The 20,346-nt window shown below is 45.2% G+C and overlaps 1 protein-coding gene across 6 annotated transcripts in view; it reads left to right on the top strand.

Annotated features, from left to right (window-relative positions):
• The window catches only part of rerea (arginine-glutamic acid dipeptide (RE) repeats a), a 164,145-nt gene extending 152,997 nt beyond the window's left edge, over positions 1-11,148 (top strand). For 2 of the 6 annotated variants that reach the window (XM_036136827.1, XM_036136831.1), the window contains 9 exons: positions 125-324; positions 770-931; positions 1,018-1,131; positions 1,217-2,610; positions 5,157-5,379; positions 5,464-6,184; positions 8,647-8,790; positions 8,878-9,058; positions 9,145-11,148. In XM_036136827.1, the coding sequence (XP_035992720.1) occupies positions 125-324; positions 770-931; positions 1,018-1,131; positions 1,217-2,610; positions 5,157-5,379; positions 5,464-6,184; positions 8,647-8,790; positions 8,878-9,058; positions 9,145-9,178 (3,173 nt within the window). In that variant the 3' untranslated portion in view covers positions 9,179-11,148. Of the gene's footprint in view, positions 1-124; positions 325-769; positions 932-1,017; positions 1,132-1,216; positions 2,611-5,156; positions 6,185-8,616; positions 8,791-8,877; positions 9,059-9,144 lie in introns of all 6 variants that reach the window. The other 4 variants (XM_036136819.1, XM_036136830.1, XM_021320500.2 and 1 more) reach the window with 3 other exon arrangements.
• The last annotated feature ends 9,198 nt before the right edge of the window (positions 11,149-20,346 follow it).

The raw sequence follows: 20,346 nt of genomic DNA, 5'->3' as shown, positions 1-20,346 counted from the left end.
GCCAGTCGAGCGGCTTCTTTTGTATTCTGTAGTTGTCGGTTCATTGCAGCGTGTTGTTTATTCCTCTCACCTCCCCCCCTGTGAGAGTGTCTTATTTCACAACTGTGTAAATGGCTTTCCTCAGCCTCCAAGGACTGGCACCACGGGGGCCGGGAGAACATCTTGCTGTGCACCGACTGCCGCATCCACTTCAAGAAGTACGGGGAGCTGCCCCCCATCGAGAAGCCCGTGGACCCGCCGCCATTTATGTTCAAACCCGTCAAAGAGGAAGAGGATGGACTCGGCGGGAAGCATAGCATGAGGACTCGACGGAACCGAGGCTCGGTGCGCCAAAACACACAGCCGCTCCACACCCATCCCATCTATTCTCACCTTTAGGAAACAAATCTTCCATCTGTCCCTGGAGAAAAGGGTGGCCAGAATGCACGGTCTGTTGTCACTAAATGAATAGAGCAGGAATAGCGTTTCATGGTGCTCAGGCTCCTACAAAGTCTGGGGATTTACAGACATTAAGTATTTTCCATGTCTGGGTAAATGTTGAAAGGGAAAGAAGACTTTCATTCTCACACCAAATCCATCCATCCTCTCGTCTCCCTTCATACATCATCCGTCCATCTGTTCTGTATCCATTCTTCTGTTTTTACGCCTTCACATCTAACCTCTGTAGAAATACGGGCTCATCTGTAAGCTCCCGATGACGTTTGAAAAATGTTACTTTTGCGTCCACACGTGGAAGCCTGACGCCCTTTCGTCTCAACTGTGAAAGCAGATGTCAACGCTACGTAGTGGTCGTAAGAAGCAGACAGTGAGTCCCGATGGCCGAGCCTCGCCTACCAACGAGGACCTGCGCTCCAGCGGCCGCACCTCGCCGAGCGCGGCCAGCACCGACAGCACCGACAGCAAGACAGACTCCATGAAGAAGCCAAGCAAGGTAAACACCACGTCGACACTTATTTAAACTAAATGTTTTCTCTCTGCGCACCCCCATGCAGCTCTAATGGCTCTGCTGCTCTACAGAAGATTAAAGAGGAAGCTCCCTCACCGATAAAGACGGCCAAACGGCAAAGAGAGAAGGGAGCGTTAGACGCAGAGGAACCTGAGAGGGCCAGTGCCAAAAAGTCCAAGACACAGGTGAGTTTGGGTTTAGTGTTGCTGTAAGCACGGTGCTGCACTTCACTGGGGAGAGCTTCATCTCGTTCTCCTCTCTGTCTCTCAGGAGCTCGCTCGGCCTGACTCGCCCTCAGAATGTGACGGGGAGGGAGAGGGCGAGGGCGAGAGCTCCGACGGGAGGAGCATCAACGAGGAGCTCAGCAGCGACCCGAAAGACATCGACCAGGACAACCGCAGCTCATCTCCCAGCATCCCCAGCCCCCGAGACAACGAGAGCGACTCCGACTCTTCGGCCCAGCAGCAGCAGCTCCTGCAGAGCCAGCACCCTCCGGTCATCCAGTGTCAACCAGGCACCTCGGTCGCCTCCTCAGCGCCTGTTCTACCTACGACCTCAGCCCCCTCTCTGCCTCCACAGGTGGCCCCCACCGCCGCCTCCGCCTCTCTACCTCCTCAGCCTCTGCCCCAGACCAGCCCGATGTCTCTCATCCAGTCTGGGGCGTCGCTTCACCCTCAGAGGCTACCGTCTCCTCATTCGCCGCTGACTCAGGCTTCGCCTCCTGGCTCCTCCGTGCCGCCTCAGTCTCTGCCCAGCCCTCATCACGGGCCCATGCCTCCCATGCCACATCCACTACAAACAGGTCCTCCACACATGCCGCATCCTCTCGCCATGGCCCCTCACGGGTTCCCCGTGGCTCCCTCTCAGGTCCCGCCCCCGCCCGTCTCGGGCCAATCACAGCAGAGGTCTCACACTCCTCCTCTCCAGCCCCAGCCGTCCTCTCAGAGAGAAGGCCAGCCTCCCAGAGAGCAGCCCCTGCCCCCTGCACCCATGCCCATGCCTCACATCAAGCCTCCCCCAACCACCCCCATCCCTCAGATAGCCACCCCACAGTCTCACAAACACCCACCTCACGTGTCTGCGCCTCCGTTCCCTCAGATGCCTTCAAACCTGCCTCCACCTCCTGCCCTAAAGCCCCTCAGCTCTTTATCCAACCATCATCCTCCATCGGCGCACCCCCCTCCTCTCCAGCTGATGCCTCAGGGGCCGCAGCTCCAACCTCCACCAGCCCAGCCTCCGGTTCTCACCCAGTCCCAGAGCCTCCCGCCTTCAGCCAGCCACCAGCCTCCCCCACCTCCTCCCCTCCCGCCTCCCGCAGCGGCCTCGCATCCCAGCGGGGCACCGCCGCAGCCGCCTTTCTCCTCGCATCCTTTCAGCACAGTTCTACCTCCAAGCGGGCCTCCACCTTCCTCGTCGAACTCTATGCCCGGCTTACAGCCGCCGCCGTCTTCTTCTTCTTCTTCCGCCCCGTCCTCCTCCATCTCCATGCCTCTCCCTGCCTCGGTCAGCTGCGCTCCGCCCGCCCAGGTGGTCCCACCTGTACACATCAAGGAGGAGCCTCCAGATGAGTCGGAAGAGCCGGAGAGCCCACCTCCTCCACAGAGGAGCCCCTCCCCGGAGCCCACTGTTGTCAACACGCCCAGCCACGCCAGCCAATCAGCACGGTACGTCTGGAAACGACAACAAGACACAACAAACGTTGCAGTTTTGGTTGTTTTGTATCGGCAGTGTGCGGTTTTCTACCCACCATGGGGCTTCAACTAAACATTTGGCACAGGCCGATAATAGAGTCTAAAGACATGATAATCTTGAGCAAAGGATTAAAAACATATACAATGAGTTATTAAAAACAGCTGGCCCACCAGCTCATAGGTTTCAAATTATAGTTTTTAATCAGCGTTGCCTTAATAAGTGTAACAAGTGGCATTTTTTGAGCTTTCATACCATGACTAAACGCTTGTTTTGTGACCAGAACAGCCAAATGCGTCTTTCTACGTCTAAAAAAAAGTCTGATCACCTTCGTTCAGCCAGCTGACAGGAGGTGTGCAGCAACGGAGGTTCCTTGCTCATTAAAAAAGGCTTTAAACCAGTCTTTAAACGTGTATCCTTTAGTCGTGTCAGCTGAATCAAATATTTTGGTTGTTGGCAGGACGGTGGAGAGCTTGATTGTGCGCTAAGGAACAAATTCAGCCGTTTGATTCTGGGATGTTTGTCTAGAAACACATCCTGCCCTCGTTAAATGGAGTTTGGGTCACCTGCAGCAACGGCACACTTAAAAACTATGTTAAAAAGCATTACTTTTTAACTTCCATGTGCTTTGATACCAGTAACCAACCCAAATAAACCAACTTCCCTGCAAAAAATTTAAATTAGTGTATTTTTCATTGATTTGAGCTGGTAAATCAGACTATTTGCCAATGGAATAAGACTTTTGCACTTAAAATTAGAACAGTTCCTCTCCATCATCTCATTTTAAGTGCAGGATGTCTAATTATCTTATTTTATGGGTAGAGATTACATTCCATTGGCAAATACTCTGATTTAGCTGCTCAAATGAAGGAAAATGTACATATTTTAAGAAAACTTTACTTACTTTTAGTTCCCTTCTTGCAGTGTTGTCATAATCTACTGCAAGCAAATGTTGGTGAATTCATTAAATAACATCTACCAGCAGGAGGTTGCTTAGAGTGATTGGAAGAGTAAACAAGCCTGAACGGGATCAGAACCAAAATAAATGACAGTTAAATGTAAGGTCATCTGAAAATATTACGCAATTATTTGAAAATTTGAAATATTTTGAGTCATGAAAATAGTTACAGAGTGGAATGAAATCAGAGTAAAAAGGGAATCCATAAGGGATGCACGATTTATCGGCATTATTATCGGTATCGGCTGATGTTAATCATTTTTTATCATATCAGTATCAGTCTGATAAGTAAAACTGGGCCGATACAACCGATTTATTTCTAGTCGCCTGTGCTTCTAGAGGGGGGTGGGGTTGGCCATGCGGGTTTTCTTCGGTCATGTGACAGTGATGCATCACAGCCAGGATTGTGTTTTTTTTTTTTTTTTTTTTTAAATGAAGCAGAGATGCAATGTCAGCAGCGTGGTCGTTTTTCACGGTGTCCAAAGAAGACATGAAAAGCAGTGTGTAAGTCTAGACAATAACCCACAAATTCAGTTAGCAGAGTTTTCAGGCGGTGCAAAACTTTACTAAATCTGACCATCACAGAAACGTAAATATGTGTGTATACACTCTCATCGGTAAATATCAGCTATCAGACATAACCGCAGTAATAATATCAGAGATCGATATTGGTGCATCCCTACAATCCATTAATATGGGTGTTAATGGAATATTAAATATTGGTCACCAATTCATACCCAGAATCCATTAATATGGGTTCTGGGTATGGAACAAACGAGCTGCAAAATCTATGGAATCATGATCAGAATAGCAAAGGACTGCTGGGATGCAACATTTTGTGGGCCGGGAATTTTAAATCCCTATTCATCCTTTGCATGCCTACCGTATATTTGTCTGTTGAGATCAAGTTTAACAGCCCTTGATTCCTAAGGCTGACATATATAAAACGGACGGAGGGCGGTGGGGAAATCACGATGATGGACGGGAGAGAGTAGAGAGCTTAATTTTAACCAATGTCATCATTGTAATATACACGTAAAATGTAGCAATAATTGTTTTTTTTTTTTACTATGCAGCCCTTACATAAGCTAATATTTGCCTGTGTGGTTACAGGTTTGCTTTGCACCCAAAAAAAAAAAAAAGAAAATGCTGTCTCCCTGTTTTAAGGCTCTGATGTAGGCAGCAAATAGCACGTGGTCAGCAGAACGGCTGTGCAAGGCCACAATTAGCCCTGAGCTGGCTGATAGTTTAGAATTACAGAGGATGGAGGGGAGGGAGATTAATTACAGTGAGACGTGAGCCAACCAAGGCATCTGAATATGACTATATGTGGTTACCTTGTGCTTAAGTGACTCTCAGGCTGCCAATGAATAGCAATGAGGGTTTTAATTCAGAGTCAGCGTAGCAGCAAAAGTGGCGGCTGAGGGAGTTTATTCACGTTTTGAATAATGCACTTATTAATAAAGATCCATGAATAAAGGCTGACATTCGACGTGGAAAAATTAAGACGTAGCCTGCTTGTTGTGGTTCATGAACAGGAAACGCTCTTGTTTTTCCCCACAGGTTCTACAAGCACCTGGACCGAGGTTACAACTCGTGCGCTCGGACAGATTTCTACTTCACTCCGCTGGCGTCGTCCAAGCTGGCCAAAAAGAGGGAGGAGGCTCTGGAGCGAGCAAAGAGAGAAGCAGAGCAGAAAGCGAGGGAAGAGAAAGAGCGGGAAAGGGAGAAGGAGAAAGAGCGAGAGAGAGAGCGTGAACGGGAGAAGGAGGTGGAGCGTGCGGCGGTGAGTCCTTCCTTCCTTCCTTCCTTCGCCGTTTCTACTTGTTTTTGGGGTGTTTTGCTAAGTGTTTCACGTCTTTCCTCACAGAAAGCTTCCAGTTCTGCTCATGAAAGCAGAATGGGCGAGCCCCAGATGGCCGGCCCCGCCCACATGCGCCCCCCATTCGACGGCCCCCCCACCACCATCGCAGCGGTGCCTCCGTACATCGGGCCCGACACGCCCGCCCTGCGCACCCTCAGCGAGTACGCCAGGCCGCACGTCATGTCCCCCACCAACAGGAACCACCCGTTCTTCGTGTCCCTGAACCCCGCCGACCCGCTGCTGGCCTACCACATGCCCAGCCTGTACAACGCCGACCCGGCCATGCGGGAGCGCGAGCTGCGAGAGCGCGAGATGCGGGAGAGGGAGATCCGCGAGCGGGAGCTTAGGGAACGCATGAAACCCGGCTTCGAGGTCAAGCCTCCAGAAATGGACTCGCTCCATCCTTCCACCAATCCCATGGAGCACTTCGCCCGGCACGGGGCCCTCACCTTACCCCCGATGGCCGGCCCTCACCCCTTCGCCTCCTTTCATCCGGGCCTGAACCCACTGGAGCGGGAGCGGCTCGCCCTGCCCGGTCCGCAGCTCCGGCCGGACATGACCTACCCGGAGAGGTTGGCAGCGGAGCGGCTCCACGCTGAGAGGATGGCCACGGTGGCCAACGACCCCATCGCACGACTACAGATGTTCAACGTCACGCCGCACCACCACCAGCACTCGCACATCCACTCCCATCTCCACCTCCACCAGCAAGACCCTCTCCACCAAGGTAAACGAAAGCCCTGCTTGGATTTAACAGTGATGCTGTTGTAATTAGTTTCCAGTTATATAAACTATCCTGATTAGTTTCTAATCATGTTAGTTTATAGTAGCTTAAAGCCTGCTTTATGCTTGACGCATCTGCACAGCCATATTACATAATTTTGGCTTCTTCACGGCCAAAAGTTTCCACTCCGCGAAAATTGTGGAAAAACATGGCGGACGAACAAACGCTCCTTCTAGCGCAGGTTCGTAAATATAGACATCTTTAAGATTTGGTCCAAATAGATTTCTGGACAGGCATTGTCTTTACTCTTGGAAGAAAGGCTTAAATGTTGGAAACAAATGTTTTCTACTTCTAAACGTAGGTGGAGTGTAGTACGCTGGGCATAGAAGCTCAACGCTGCCCTCTAGAGTCTAGGAGAATAGTGCTACTTCAGAGTGATGCCGCTTCCTCAGAGGACACGGCTTGCTGCGGGGTTCTGTGCAGCGCTGGTCTTTCTCTCTGAAAAACAGTTTCTATAGAATCTGCGTCTGTGCGCTGCAGTGAAAGGAGAGCATAGTTGAACTTTGATCGTGCGCGGCACAGCGATTGTGCGCCATTGCACCGCATCATATGAGCAGCACAGAGCTTAAACGCTGCAGATGTTGTGTCTGCACGTCTCATTTCCACGTGGAACGTCAAGCATAAAGCAACGTTAACTCTTAGCTGGTTGATATACAGGATTGATTAGTTAATAATATAAGTTAGAATGCAAGATGTAAGATTGCACTGCAAAGATTTAACTAAGAGTAGGTAAAATCCTCTTGAAGTGAGTGTATTTTTCATTGATTTGAGCTGGTAAATCAGACTTTTTGCCAATGTAATAAGATTTTTGCCCTTAAAATAACAACAATGCATCTCCATCATCTTATTTCAAGTGCAGGATGTCTAATTATCTTATTTTAGGGGTAGAAATTCTCATTCCATTGGCAAATAGTCTGATTTACCAGCTCAAATCAATAAAAAATATACAAATTTTAAGAACATTTTACTTACTTTTAGTTCCCCTTTTTGCAGTTTGTGTTTTTGTTTTCAATAAAGACAGAAATTTGAACAGTAATATAAAATTATGTTTTCTATTTTGTCATTAATCTTGTCTGTAATGGTTGTTTAATTTGTATTAAATGGTAAATGTATCGTGCCTTGCAACAGTATGAGATACTCCCCGAACCTTTTGTCACGTTATAACCACAAACTTCCATGTGGATAATTAATAATTAACTGAGAAGCAGATGAATAATTACATTTGGTTTAGAGCGCTTTCTATAATCGACCTTTATTCCGATACCCCTGAATAAAATCCAGTCCCATAAACTGTCTTAGTTGGTGATTCCAGCTGGCCTGTGTGTAATTTAATCTCAGTATAAACCCAGCGGTCCTGTGAAGGCCTCAGATGTTAGATGGAGAACTTTAGTGAGCAAACAGCTTCATGAAGCCAGAGGAACGCAGCAGACCGGTCAGAGAGGATGATGTGGAGACGTTTAGAGCAGAGTTCACTTGTAAAGCAATATCCCAAGCTTTGATGGTCACTAGGACTGGTAAACCCATTATCCCACAACCGTGCCTCTGCCAAGACATGGCCGTCGGCCTTAGGCTGAGCAAGGAGAGCAAAAAGGCCCATGGTCGCTCTGGAAGAGCTGCAGAGATCCACAGCTCGGGTGGGAGGATCTGCAAACCAAGAAGGTCATGAGAAGTCCAGTCCGAAAAACAAAACCCATGAAGGGGCGATGGCGAACAGATGGGATCAACGCCCTGTGGAGAAAACTAAGGCTGCACATCCCCCACCATTAAACATGGTGGCCGCAGCAACATTAAAGCAGGCGAAGCTTTACCTTCTAGGGCGATCAACTCCAGTATTACAGTGGAATAGTTATTTCTACCTTTTTATGTGCTCGATTAATTGGCCTAGTTAAAGTCCAGGCCTAAATCTCACTGAGAATCGGTGTTGACAGGCAAACGCCATCCAGTCTGACTGAACTGGAGCTGCTTTGCAAAATCACAAGTTGCTTCCCCTCCACTGTGAAGACCCTGTGCTGGTCGATCACATAAAGCCCAGATAAGATCCAGTGGAGTCTGTGGTCATGTGACAAAATGTGGGTTTGAAAACCAAGGGGGTGTCCATACTTTTGCAAGGTTCTGACAATATAAATAAGTAGATATTTAAACCATGATGTTTCTTTTATTGAAGTTGTGATGTGTCGTGAATACTTCTCTCATCTCAATGAACGGCGACTAAAACGAGACTTTTGGAGCCAAATCTGAAACATTGGGGTGAATTAATTAAGAGGGTGGGGCTGATGGTGGAGGCAGTCGCTGGTCTGGGCCATGAGAGGAGTACCACTGTATGAAGCTGTCATGTATTGAGTGTACCCTGATCCTCAGACTCTGACACCCAGAAGGTGGTGGTGAATGCCTTGTCTGTCCTCCAGGTTCGGGGGCCCACCCGCTGGCCGTAGACCCCCTGGCAGCCGGACCTCACCTGGCGCGCTTCCCCTACCCGCCCGGCGCCATCCCCAACCCTCTGCTGGGCCAGCCGCCGCACGAGCACGAGATGCTGCGCCACCCGGTCTTCGGTAAGCTCCCCCCGTCAGCATCCCCTCCTCCTGTAATCCATCATTCTGAGCGCCTCCGCTCCTCCTGATCGCGTCTTCTCCCTCCAGGTGCTCCGTACCCACGGGACCTACCGGGAGGCCTCCCGCCGCAGATGTCCGCCGCCCACCAGCTGCAGGCCATGCACGCCCAGTCGGCAGAGCTCCAGAGGCTGGCGATGGAGCAGCAGTGGCTCCACGGGCACCATCACATGCACGGAGGACCCCTGCCTGGTCAGGAGGACTACTACAGGTCGGATTAGCACCACATCTCACACCTGACCTGGCTGCAGTTTTCCACATTTTAACGCGTCCTCTCTCTCTCTCTCTCGGTTCCAGCCGACTGAAGAAGGAAAGTGACAAGCAGCTGTAACCAACCGGATGGAGGCGGCGACTGACGAGTGCAGGACACAGGAAGTTGTCACTAAAGCAGCGAGCGTCTTGGAGGCTCCTCAGGAACCTCTGAACACTTTCCGTCTTGAAGAACAGGCCTGGGCCAAGCGGATCCTCTGATTTCCTTCAGTTTCTGTTCCCGTCAAGGACCTTTTCCTTTTTCTTTTCTTCTGTTTTTTTATTTTTTATTATTTTCTTTTTCAAGGCGTTGACTTTCTTTGGTATATAACCAGTAGTGACAACATCCTCAAGACTCCTGCATGACAAGCTTCCCTGATGTTTTGTAGGTGCTAGAACAAGACACTGTGCTTATCAAGAGATAAAAAATGAAAAAAAAAGCCGAAAAAATAAAGACCTGTCAGACCATTTATGGGGAAAAATAACAAGTGCTATCTTAAATTCAACGTTTATTTTAATACATTGTTGGAAGTTTTTCATAATTTTAAGAAAAGCTGCAGCATGGCGTTTTTCAGTCTGTAAATAGTATATATAAACATATAATTATAATAATAATTATTATTATTATTACTAGGTGTGGACTCCAAGTCGTTTCAGCCTCCGATATAACTTGTTTTGAAGCATTATCCCTTGTTTCAGAGGGGAGCACCATGGCATTATACGAGCAGTTTCTGAGAGGCGCCGTTGGGTTGTGACCTCGCTGTGTTAGATTTAGTCCCACATACGCCTTGTTGTATGTAAACCATGAGCCCACGCCCTCCCTCCACACCCACCCACCCACCCACTCATCCGTCAGTCCATCCGTCAGCGGTGACGCGCAGCGGCTTTGTCAGAGTTAACGTGTTGAGTTACGCATCTGAAACACTTGAAGAGGAGAACTTTGCACTGAGCGAGCGTCCGGGAGCTCTGCTAAAACGGTTTTAATTCGGCTTTAATTAATCCGACAGGAGGAGCGGAGCGGCGTCGCTGTCGTCTGCTGGGTTTCAGCAGAATGGTTTTAATTGGACCAGTTTTAAGCCAAATTGGGCGTTTTTTTTTTTATTCTCTTCACATCAAACCCGAAGCTAGATTTGAATTTTGTTCAATCTTAAAGCCTAAAATGAGTTCATGCCTTGATTTTTAATCTTTGAATAGGTTAAGCAAGACCTGGTGCACGTGTTAAATCAGGAAACCATTTAAACGGGACCTGTATGGCAGCATGAAGTAGGCCAAAAGCAATCAGAAAGTTCAAATTCTTGCTCGTCTCCTGGGTTTCTGCTGACCATCAGGAGGTGCAGGGATCGTTGTGTCCATCTTTTCATCATATGCCTTGTTTTTATGTTATTTTGTGAGGCACGCCCAGCTCCTGGGGGCTCGGTAGTGTTGTTTATGTGTGTGTGTGTGTGCCACTGACTGTTACATGTCACATTAGTCCACAAGGTTCCGCTTGTATCCGTGCACTAAGACTGTCATGGACATGTACCCCCACAAAAAAAAGACTTTTTCTTCTATTTTAGTTCTGACCAGCTGGAGAAACTGTACCTGCATTAAAAGGGACCACAGTTTCCCATGGAGCACTATGTTTTTATCTAAACGCCTGCAAAAATCAAAGTTAGCGTAAAAAGACTTTGAAGCGCTGACGACTGCCTGTCACTCCATCCCACCTCCTCTCACCGTCTCCCTCCTCAGCATCGGCGTCATCCTCACCTCGCCTTTTATTCCCTCTCTTTTTTGTGTCTCCGAAGCCTTTGATGTTAAGTGTTGTCAATGGTTTAGCTTCTTGTTTCAAAGCGGCAATAGCAGAATGTACATTCTGACTGCTAAGATTTATATATATACTGGTATCTTGAAGCTTATTGTATATATGAGTAGTCGCCATGGGATGACACAATGTAAAACAAAAAGGTAGAAATAATAAGAAAAATTGTGAGTCCTGTGTTCTCTCCATTTGAGTATTTTGTAATTTTTTTGAAAAATTTGTGGAATTAAAATAAACGAATGAGTTACACCACAGATCGCGCCTCCGTCCTCTCTGTGAGACGTGCTCACAAACCACATGATGTTTTATTGTTTTATTGGGATTTTAGGTGATTAACCAGAACAAATTGTGGAGTGATGACACCACTAAGAAGGCCATCCCCACACCATGATGCTGCCACCACCATGCCTAGCAGTGGGGAGGATGTGTTCACACTGCAAAAACTGAACTAAAAATAAGTAAAATTTTCTTAAAATTAGTTTATCTGTCCTTGATTTGAGCAGGTAAATAAGATGATTTGCCAATGGAATAAGATTTTAGATCTTAAAATAGGAACAACTCATCTCCATCGTCTTATTTCAAGTGCAGGATGTCTAATTATCTTATTTTAGGGGTCAAAATACTCATTCCATTGGCAGATAATATCATTCATCTGCTCAAATCAAGGACAAAAACCCACATTTTAAGAACATTTTACTTATTTTAAGGTCTGTTTTGCAGTGCAGACTTCAGTTTTTCCACCGTAAATAGTTGTGCACGTTAAAAACAATACATTTGATCTCATTGCACACGTTTAGTGTGTTCAATACACAATGTTTTCAACCTCTCAATAATAGTTTTAGCCCTGCTTCTTTTCCATGAAGGCTGGTTTTAAGGAACCCTCCATCCTTTCGACGGATGGTAAATTACACAAATGGTTGCGCTGGGTTTTATTTGGGGGCTTCAGAGTAAAGGGGACTGAATTCAAATGCACATATGTTTCAAGCTTTTGAAAACCATGTATAAAATCTTTTTACGGTTGTGCCCTACGTGTGTTTGTCACATAAAACCTCAGTAATATACTGCTCACTGCAAAAATAGAACTAAAAATAATAAAAAAAATTCTTGAAATGAATATATTTACCGTTCATTTGAGCAGGTAAATAAGACTATTTGCCAATGGAATAAGATTTTTGCACTTAAAATAGGAAGATTTCATCTCCATCATCTTATTTCAAGTGCAGTATATCTAATCTTATTGTAGGGGTAAAAAATACCTATTCCATTGGCAAATAATCTTATTCATCTGCTCAAATCAAGGGTAAATACATTAATTTCAAGAACATTTTTACTTATTTTTAGTTCTCTTTTTGCAGTGCTGGAGTTTGCTGTAACGTGACGACCTCTACTTATTGTGCTCATTTCAAAGATAAATAGGTCTGATTGCTTTTAAAAAGAAGCCTCTGAGTCCCTGTTTTATATATTTAAGCTTAAAAGAAAAATCTGTGAGCAGAGGCTCTGCTCATAGATTTTTCTTTTTGCTAGAATAACAGACTTTTATTCTGGTTTGTTTTTTTTTTTTTTTTCTCCAGCCTTCTATCTTCTCTGCTTCACTGGCAGCTTTTGGGAGATCATCTCAGCTGCAGGTTGTGAATCTCGGAGCCCAATATTGCTGCGCTGCGCTTTTCTAAAAGCATCAAAGCCGGGCTAAGCCACGAGGAACACCTACTCGGGGCTGAGATGCCTCGCTATCAGCGAGGCGGGGCTGTCATTTCGTCTGGCGTGTGGGGAGTGATAGACCTGCAATCTGTGATGGTGTGCTGCAGCGATGGCTGTCATTTTGAGAGGTAGCTATTATTCCACTGCTGCTCCTCTGAAATGATGCCCTGTCCTCTGGAGTGAAGAGGAGGAGGGGGGGGGGGGACAAAATTGAGCTTCCTCTCAGGTTTTCATCCTGCCGTTGTGGTGTGATGGTGGTAGGCTTTCGCGGGGAGGCGCGGCTTGTTGCGGGCTGCTTGCTTTTCCTCCCCAATAAAACAACAAGACGTCAAGGCCCTCCAGATCCAGCTGCTTGAATAATTCATCCCCTCCTCCTCCTCGTTCACACCAGCGATGGAGCGACTGTGACTTGTGTCAGCTCAAATCCTTCTCATAATGCTGTGTGTACCCCTCAGGCAGGCACACAGGGATTCATGGCCTTAAAAAAAAAATCATCTCTCTGTGTCTGAATAGCAATATGTCTTGTGCTGTTACTGTGTCTGCAGCAGCAGGTCTCAGACCACGGACCCTCCTGTCTTTTCTTTTCGCTCCACTGGGCCCGGCTGCTGCAGAGCCTGATGCTCGGTGGCAGAAAGGAGCCTGTGCTTTTAGTGCGTTCAGCCGGAAGGAGCTGTGCTGCGGCGGGTTCTTGTTTATCTCAAAATAAAGCCGTGTTCGGATTTATTTATTTTTTTCTTTTCAAAAAGAGGCAAATCTGCCTCTGCCTCCTGACTAACACCCTTTCTAAATGAGGCGCTACCATGATTTAAACATTAGTTATTGGGATGAAAACCTGCTCATTCACATCTGGGACCAACATTCAGTCATTTACAAACCAAGCAACCTGTATTTATGTAAAAAAAGAAAAAAAAAAACCTCTAGATGGAGCACAGCTGTCAGAATTTGATGCATGTGATTAAAGTAATTAAACGCTTGAAAGATGCAAATGAGCCAAATAGGCTTTCGTGTGATTATTTAAAACGAGCGACGTCGTCACGTTTCTGCCGCCTGAGTATATCGGCCAAAATGGACGTCATTTAATAAAAAAAAAGGAAGGTCAAAGCAACGTTTTAGCTGCGAAACACTGAAATCCCACTAGGAGCAAACGCATCCATCAGGGCTCAGGATTACTGACCCCTGGCCTTCACTGGCACCGCGCTAATCACAACTTCTTCCTCCGCTAACGAGGCTCGTGAGGCTGCTTCCTTCCTCTGCTTCAGCACTCGTCTTTACAGCAAAAACAGGAAAATTAAATGACAAGCAGAAAATCATTTATTTTTTAAACGGATTTTGTTAAAAAATAACAGATTTGAAATGAAATAGCTGAATATCATCATTCTTTCCACTGTCACTTCATGCTTGCTCAGTATGAGGGATTGCTGCAAAGCCATGGATAATGCAGACGACTCTCCCTGTGGCTCTACGCTTCCCCAGGAGTGAATGCTGCTTGTCGGGACTTTGATGCAATCAACTGGTTCCCTTATGTAGGAAATATTTGACCAATCTGTATAATATGATTGATTTTGACTTTGTAAAGTGCCTCGAGATGACATGTTTCATGAATTGCCGCTATAATAAATCAAATTTAATTGAAGTGAATTGAAATGTATTTGGTCATTACAGGTTTCTCCTGTTTTTGCTTTTTTGTCACATTTAAATGTTTCAGATCCATTGAAGGAATGTTGTATTGGACACAAAAAAATTAGAGTGACTACAAATAGCTGTTCTCTAAAGATTATTTAATTTTTAGGGGGATAATAACTATCTGAAGCAGCCATATTGAAGGTGTTTAGAGTATTAGCTGCATCATGCTTTGGGCTGTTCAGCTGGACCTGGGGTGGATTAAAGTATGAATTGCTACAAATAGCAGTCAGTTTTGACCCAATATGGAGTTGGACATGACATTTATTCAGTCTAATAAATTTAAAGTATTGAAGCAAACATTGCTGACATTAGATGAGGCATGTTGACCAACTCACCAAGCCCATTGCAAGACAAGCAAATCTATATCTACAGCTGTACTATATTGAGCCAAATCAGACATTTTCACATTCAGTATCAAGCATCATAATTTGATTCTTAATAACACAATCTAGTCAGTTTATTATGGCAGCTGGTTGAAAGGGCTGTGTCCAAAAAGATCTAATTGTTAAAGACTCTTCAGCCAAAGTGAAAGAGCGTGACTGTTCGCCACGATAAGTGCGGTCTGAATAATGCTGTCAGTGAGGAAGAAGGTAGGAAAAGGAGCCTGCATGCTTCCTATCATGGTTCCTTTAGCATAGGGAGCTTTTGATGTCCCTTATCCGTGCTAAGGAGCTAGAAGGAATCCCACAATCCCTTGCGTGACATGGCATATAAAACCAGCCTACCTCACGGAAATCATTGAAAATGTCCAGAGAGAAGAGAGCGCTCACTTTGTTGTACATTTTCAGAAGGCTGTAGGTCCAGATGTGACCTACAGTGCATTTCCATCACAAAATGACGCTGGAGTCAAAGGCTGTCTGAAATCGGCACAGCAGTCCGAAGCTTATTTCCTCCCCACGATATATATATTTTTTTACTGTTGACCTCATGAAAAGTCAAGAAACGGGAGTTAGGGGCTATAATTAGAACGTTTCGGACCCAGCCGGGGTTTTTAATCTAAGGAAACCCAGCCCATTTTATTGGGCCTCTGACTTTGCAGCAATCCCTCCTCCTGCACAAGAAAGTGGCGACAGTAGAAAGGAACATGTCCCCTTTAACAGAAACAGACAGCAGACATTTAAGGTACTGTCGTGCAGATCGGTCAAATATTGCACAGTGCGATATTTGATTTGTGAAATTTTTTTGAAAACGGTATCTCATTCCCCGTCATAATCTAGTTTGTTTGGCTCTGTGACACACAATTTAATTTGTGCTTGTAACGTGGCAACATCTGGAAACAGTTCATGCGGTGTGATGATACTTTTTGCAAGGCACCGTCTCTTACAGCAGCTTTTCTGCAGCTTTGCTGAGGCCACATCATGATTTTTATAAAGCTGGGTCCACTCAGAACTCTGGCAGAACCATGAAGGGAGTTTTTTTTTTTCCTCCACTTCCTGAACATTTTTTTTTTTTTTTTTTTTTTTTTATATATATGTTTATTGTTTTCAACAAATTAACAAAACTGCAGGACAGTTATCAAAATACAAAGATATGCAGAACATCGATCAGACTGCAATGACTAATTGGCGTCGGAAGACGCTGGCTTTGAGATCTTCTACAATGACAACATTAGTGAATGAATCCAAACAAGATTGCAGTTACAAATAAATTCCAGAGTACAGCTGCCCAACTATAACTTATGTAACCATAAAAACAACAAAAACAGCGATACCCTGACCCAACCCACCCCAAGTTATCAAGAATAGAAGATAGAACAGCAAAAAAGATAGATGGGGAAGAAAGAGGAAAAAAAATAAAAATAAATAATAATAATAATAATAATAATAATAATAATAATAATAATAATAATAAAAAAATAAAAAGGGAAGGTTAATTTGTATAACCAAAACAAGTATGATAATTAAATAAAATATTCAGCTCCTCCGCATACTGCTGGAAATGAGTGCGTAAGGGTGTATTAAGTCCCTTGTGTACCAACCGAGAGGCTTTCTGACAGGCAGGGAGGCAGCAGAGCCACACTGCAGACGCCAATCCATCACTACACGTGTCCAGTGGCACCACTCAAAAGTTCAAGGAATGGCCCCCACGTCCCAACATATCTGCGTACATCATTATTGAGAGTGTAGCGTATTTTTTCAAGATGTAAACAAGAAGCCATGTTGTTCAGCCAGCATTTAAAGGAGGGAGGTGAGGCAGACTTCCACTCTGTAAGAATGACACGTTTAGCCACGACCATCCCAAAGGCCAGAGCCTCACGAACAGGCAGGGGCAGAGCAGAGCAGGAGTCAGAGACACCAAACAGAGCAGTGAGACAGTCCGAAGGTATCTGATGTTTGTACGCCGTTTGGTAAAGATTAAATATGTCAGACCAAAAGGTTGTTAAACGATGGCAGTGCCAGAATTGATGTCCAAGGGTAGCCTTGGGGTGTCCACATCGGTCACATGAACTTGGATGACTAGGGAATATTTTATTCAACCTTGCTTTAGAGTAGTGCAGGCGATGCACCACTTTAAACTGGATTAGTTGCAATCTGGCATTAATAGAGCAGTTTTTTATTCCTAACAGCACACGAACCCAAAGCGCAGTGGAAATAGTAACTCCCAAATCAATTGACCAGGCATCTCTGATATGAGTAGATGATGTTGGCATAGAGAAAACATTTACAAACAGTGAGATTAGACATCTGGAAGTGGGAGGTTTTATAAGAAGATCATAAAAAATATGCTGCGCTGAAAGCTGATTTGTGCTCAAAGCAAGTTGGTTTGCGAAACTCCTAGCCTGCAAATAACGAAAAAAATCATTTGGGGACAAATTGAATTTAGACTGTAACTGAGGGTATGATGAAATCTGTTTATTGGTAAAAAGATCCTTGAGAGAGGAGAGACCCCTGGCTGACCAGAGTTTGAAGGCGGGATCAGAGAGGCCTGGCTTAAAGCAGGGGTTATTACACAAAGGGGCATAAATGGACAGATCTGGGAGTTTCAGGACCCTCTTTATTTGTGTCAAAATCTTAACTGAGTTCCTGAGTATGAAGTCAGACATGATCCTCTTTAGGGGGATTTCTGGTTTAGAGAATAGTATTGCAGGTAATGAGGCAGAAGTTTGTAGCAACAAGTTATAAGATTCAATCTGAGGCCAGCCAGGGAGAGAAACGGAAGGAGTCCCCGCCCCGGCAGAGCCTGACGTCCAGAATGTCCAAGCCCTCGCATTGCAGGCCCAATAATAGTGCCGAAATATCGGAAGGCCAAAGCCACCCTCACATCTAGCTTTCTGTAAATGCGCTTTAGAGATTCGGGAAGGCTTGTATGCCCAAATGAATGGCATAATAATTGAATCCAATGTATTAAAAAAGGAAGAAGGAATGAAAATTGGGATATTTTGGAAGAGATAAATAAACTTAGGAAGGACAACCATTTTGATAATATTAATTCGACCAATTAATGAGAGTGGGAGTAGCCGCCAGCTGTCGATCCAATTTCTTAGCTTAGAGAGTAACTCTAAATAATTTAATTGGAAAAGTAGCTTGGAGTTTACAGGAATTTTGATACCAAGATACATAAAGTGGTCATGGGAGATTTTTAATGGTAAACTATTCAGGAAACCAGAGTGAAGACCATCAGACAGAGGGACAAAGGCAGACTTAGTCCAGTTGATTGTGAAACCAGAGAGCTGTCCAAAGCTCTGCAGCACCTCAAGAAGCGGTGGAAAAGAGGCACTAGCATCAAGCAACGTCAAGACTACATCGTCTGCATATAAACCTATGACGTGCTCTGATGTACCGCATGTGATACCTGTGATAAGTTGATTAGACCTAATGGCAACAGCCAAGGGTTCCAAAGCCAAAGCAAAAAGCATGGGAGACAGGCAGCAGCCCTGCCTAGTACCACGTTTCAGTAGAAAGGCGGGTGATCTATCTCTATTGGTCAACACCTGAGACCTGGGTTGAGTGTAAAGCATTTCTATCAGAGACAGAAAACCTGTGCCAAAGCCAAATCTTCTGAGAACAGCGAACATGTATCCCCACTCCACCTGATCAAAAGCCTGCTGAGCATCCAAAGATATGATTGCAGAGTTGGGGAAAGCATGAGAGTACATAATATTAAGTAGTCTCCTTGTGTTGGAGAAAGAGAATCTTTCTGGAATGAATCCAGATTGATCTGGATGTACCAGACCACCAATGTGTGAGGACAATCGGTTGGCTAAGACCTTAGCAATAATTTTCTGATCAGAGTTAAGCAGGCTCAAGGGGCGATATGATGCCACGTTGGTAGGGTCTTTATCTTTTTTGAGTAAAAGACAAATATTAGCATCATATAAAGACTCAGGAAAATGGCCAACCTCCACGGAAGACCTGACCATACGCAGTAAAAGTGGTGACACTATATCAATATGAGACTTGTAAAACTCAATACCAAAGCCGTCAGGGCCGCTTGCCTTTCCACTAGGAAAAGAGCGAATTGCTGTCCTTATCTCCTCAAGAGTCACCTCACCATCTAGTTCCAGCCTGGCAGCATCTGCAAGAGTTGGAATGTCCAATGGCTCAAGAAAGCGTGTAATATCCTCTGTAGATGCAGTTGTATTGGAGGCATAAAGTTTATTGTAGTATTGAAAGAAAGTTTTGTTTATTAGCTTATGATCTGTCAGAAGCTCGCCTGATGGAGAAAGTATCTTATTAATGGCTCGCTCAGCCTGCATCCCCTTCAACTGCCTAGATAGTATTTTATCTGCCTTGTCCCCCAGTTCAAAATACTTCTGACGGAGCCTCTGGATATCATCCATAACCCGCTCACCCAAAATACAGTTATATTCATACTTTAGGTTCACAATAGAGGTAAATATGTGGTCAGAATTGGAGCTATGGAATGCATCTTCCAGTGTGGCCAGCTGCCTCTCAATTTCAGCCAGACGGTTACGTCTGAGCTTTTTAACATTAGATTGGTATGATATAATATCACCTCTTATGACAACCTTGAAAGATTCCCATAGAGTAGAATCAGAGACAGCGCCATTGTCATTGTAGGCCAAAAAATCTACAATCTTATTAGAGACAAATTTGCAAAAGGAGCTGTCCAAGTTTAAGGAGGGATTAAGTTTCCAATTGTATTGTGCTCTTTGAGTATCAAAGTTAAATTCAACTGACAACGGTGCATGATCAGAAATGAGAATAGGGTGGTAGGTGGATTTGAAAACACGGGGTAATAAGTTTGAATCAACCAGAAAATAATCAATTCTTGTTGAGGATTTGTGTACCGAAGAAAAAAAGGAGTATTGGCACTCTGTGGGATGTAGATGCCGCCAGACATCGACCAGATCCAAAGATGTTGCTAATTTGGTTATAACCGATGTGGACTGCAATGGTGGAGCAGGTTTAGGAGAAGACCTGTCTAGGATAGGGTCGAGGTAGCAATTAAAATCACCGCCAACAACGATCCTATGTTCGCTGTATTCCGCTACGAGATTAAATACTCTTTTGTAGAAGTCTGGACAGTCAAAGTTAGGTGCATAGATGTTAAGGAGGGCCAGAGGGACAGAATTAATAAAGCCAGTAATAAGAACATATCTCCCGCCTGAATCAGTCACCTGTGACTTAAATATGAAAGGTACAGATTTACGAATGAGAATGGCCACTCCTCTCGCCCTGGAGGTGAAGTTGGATTGATACACCCGCGACACCCATGAAGTCCTCAAACGTCTCTGCTCTGCAGGTGAGATATGTGTCTCCTGCAAGAACACAACATCAGCCGACAGATCCTTTAAGTGAGAAAAAACCTTGCCCCTCTTGAGTGCCCTTCCCATACCTCTGCAGTTCCAGGTAATGAAGGTAATCGGATTCATAGCTGGCATGGAAGGGGCATAATCAAAGAACATTCAGAACGATGGACAAAAAGGTGATGTCTGAGCTGAATAAAAAGGGGGGGGGGGGGAAGGAAAGGAAGAAAGAAAAGGAAAAAGGAGAAGAAAGAAAAAAAAAAAAAAAAAAAAAAAAGAAAGAAAAAGGCACCCACCCACCCCTCCCTGCCCCATATTCTAAAACCAAATGATCAAATACCGCCCTCAAACCACCCTCCTC

The sequence above is a fragment of the Fundulus heteroclitus genome, chromosome 1 (assembly GCF_011125445.2).
Source record: "Fundulus heteroclitus isolate FHET01 chromosome 1, MU-UCD_Fhet_4.1, whole genome shotgun sequence".
NCBI classification, from domain to species: Eukaryota; Metazoa; Chordata; class Actinopteri; order Cyprinodontiformes; family Fundulidae; genus Fundulus; species Fundulus heteroclitus.
The sequence above is the reverse complement of the archived record's forward strand: the minus strand, read 5'-3'. Positions and strand labels throughout refer to the sequence as shown.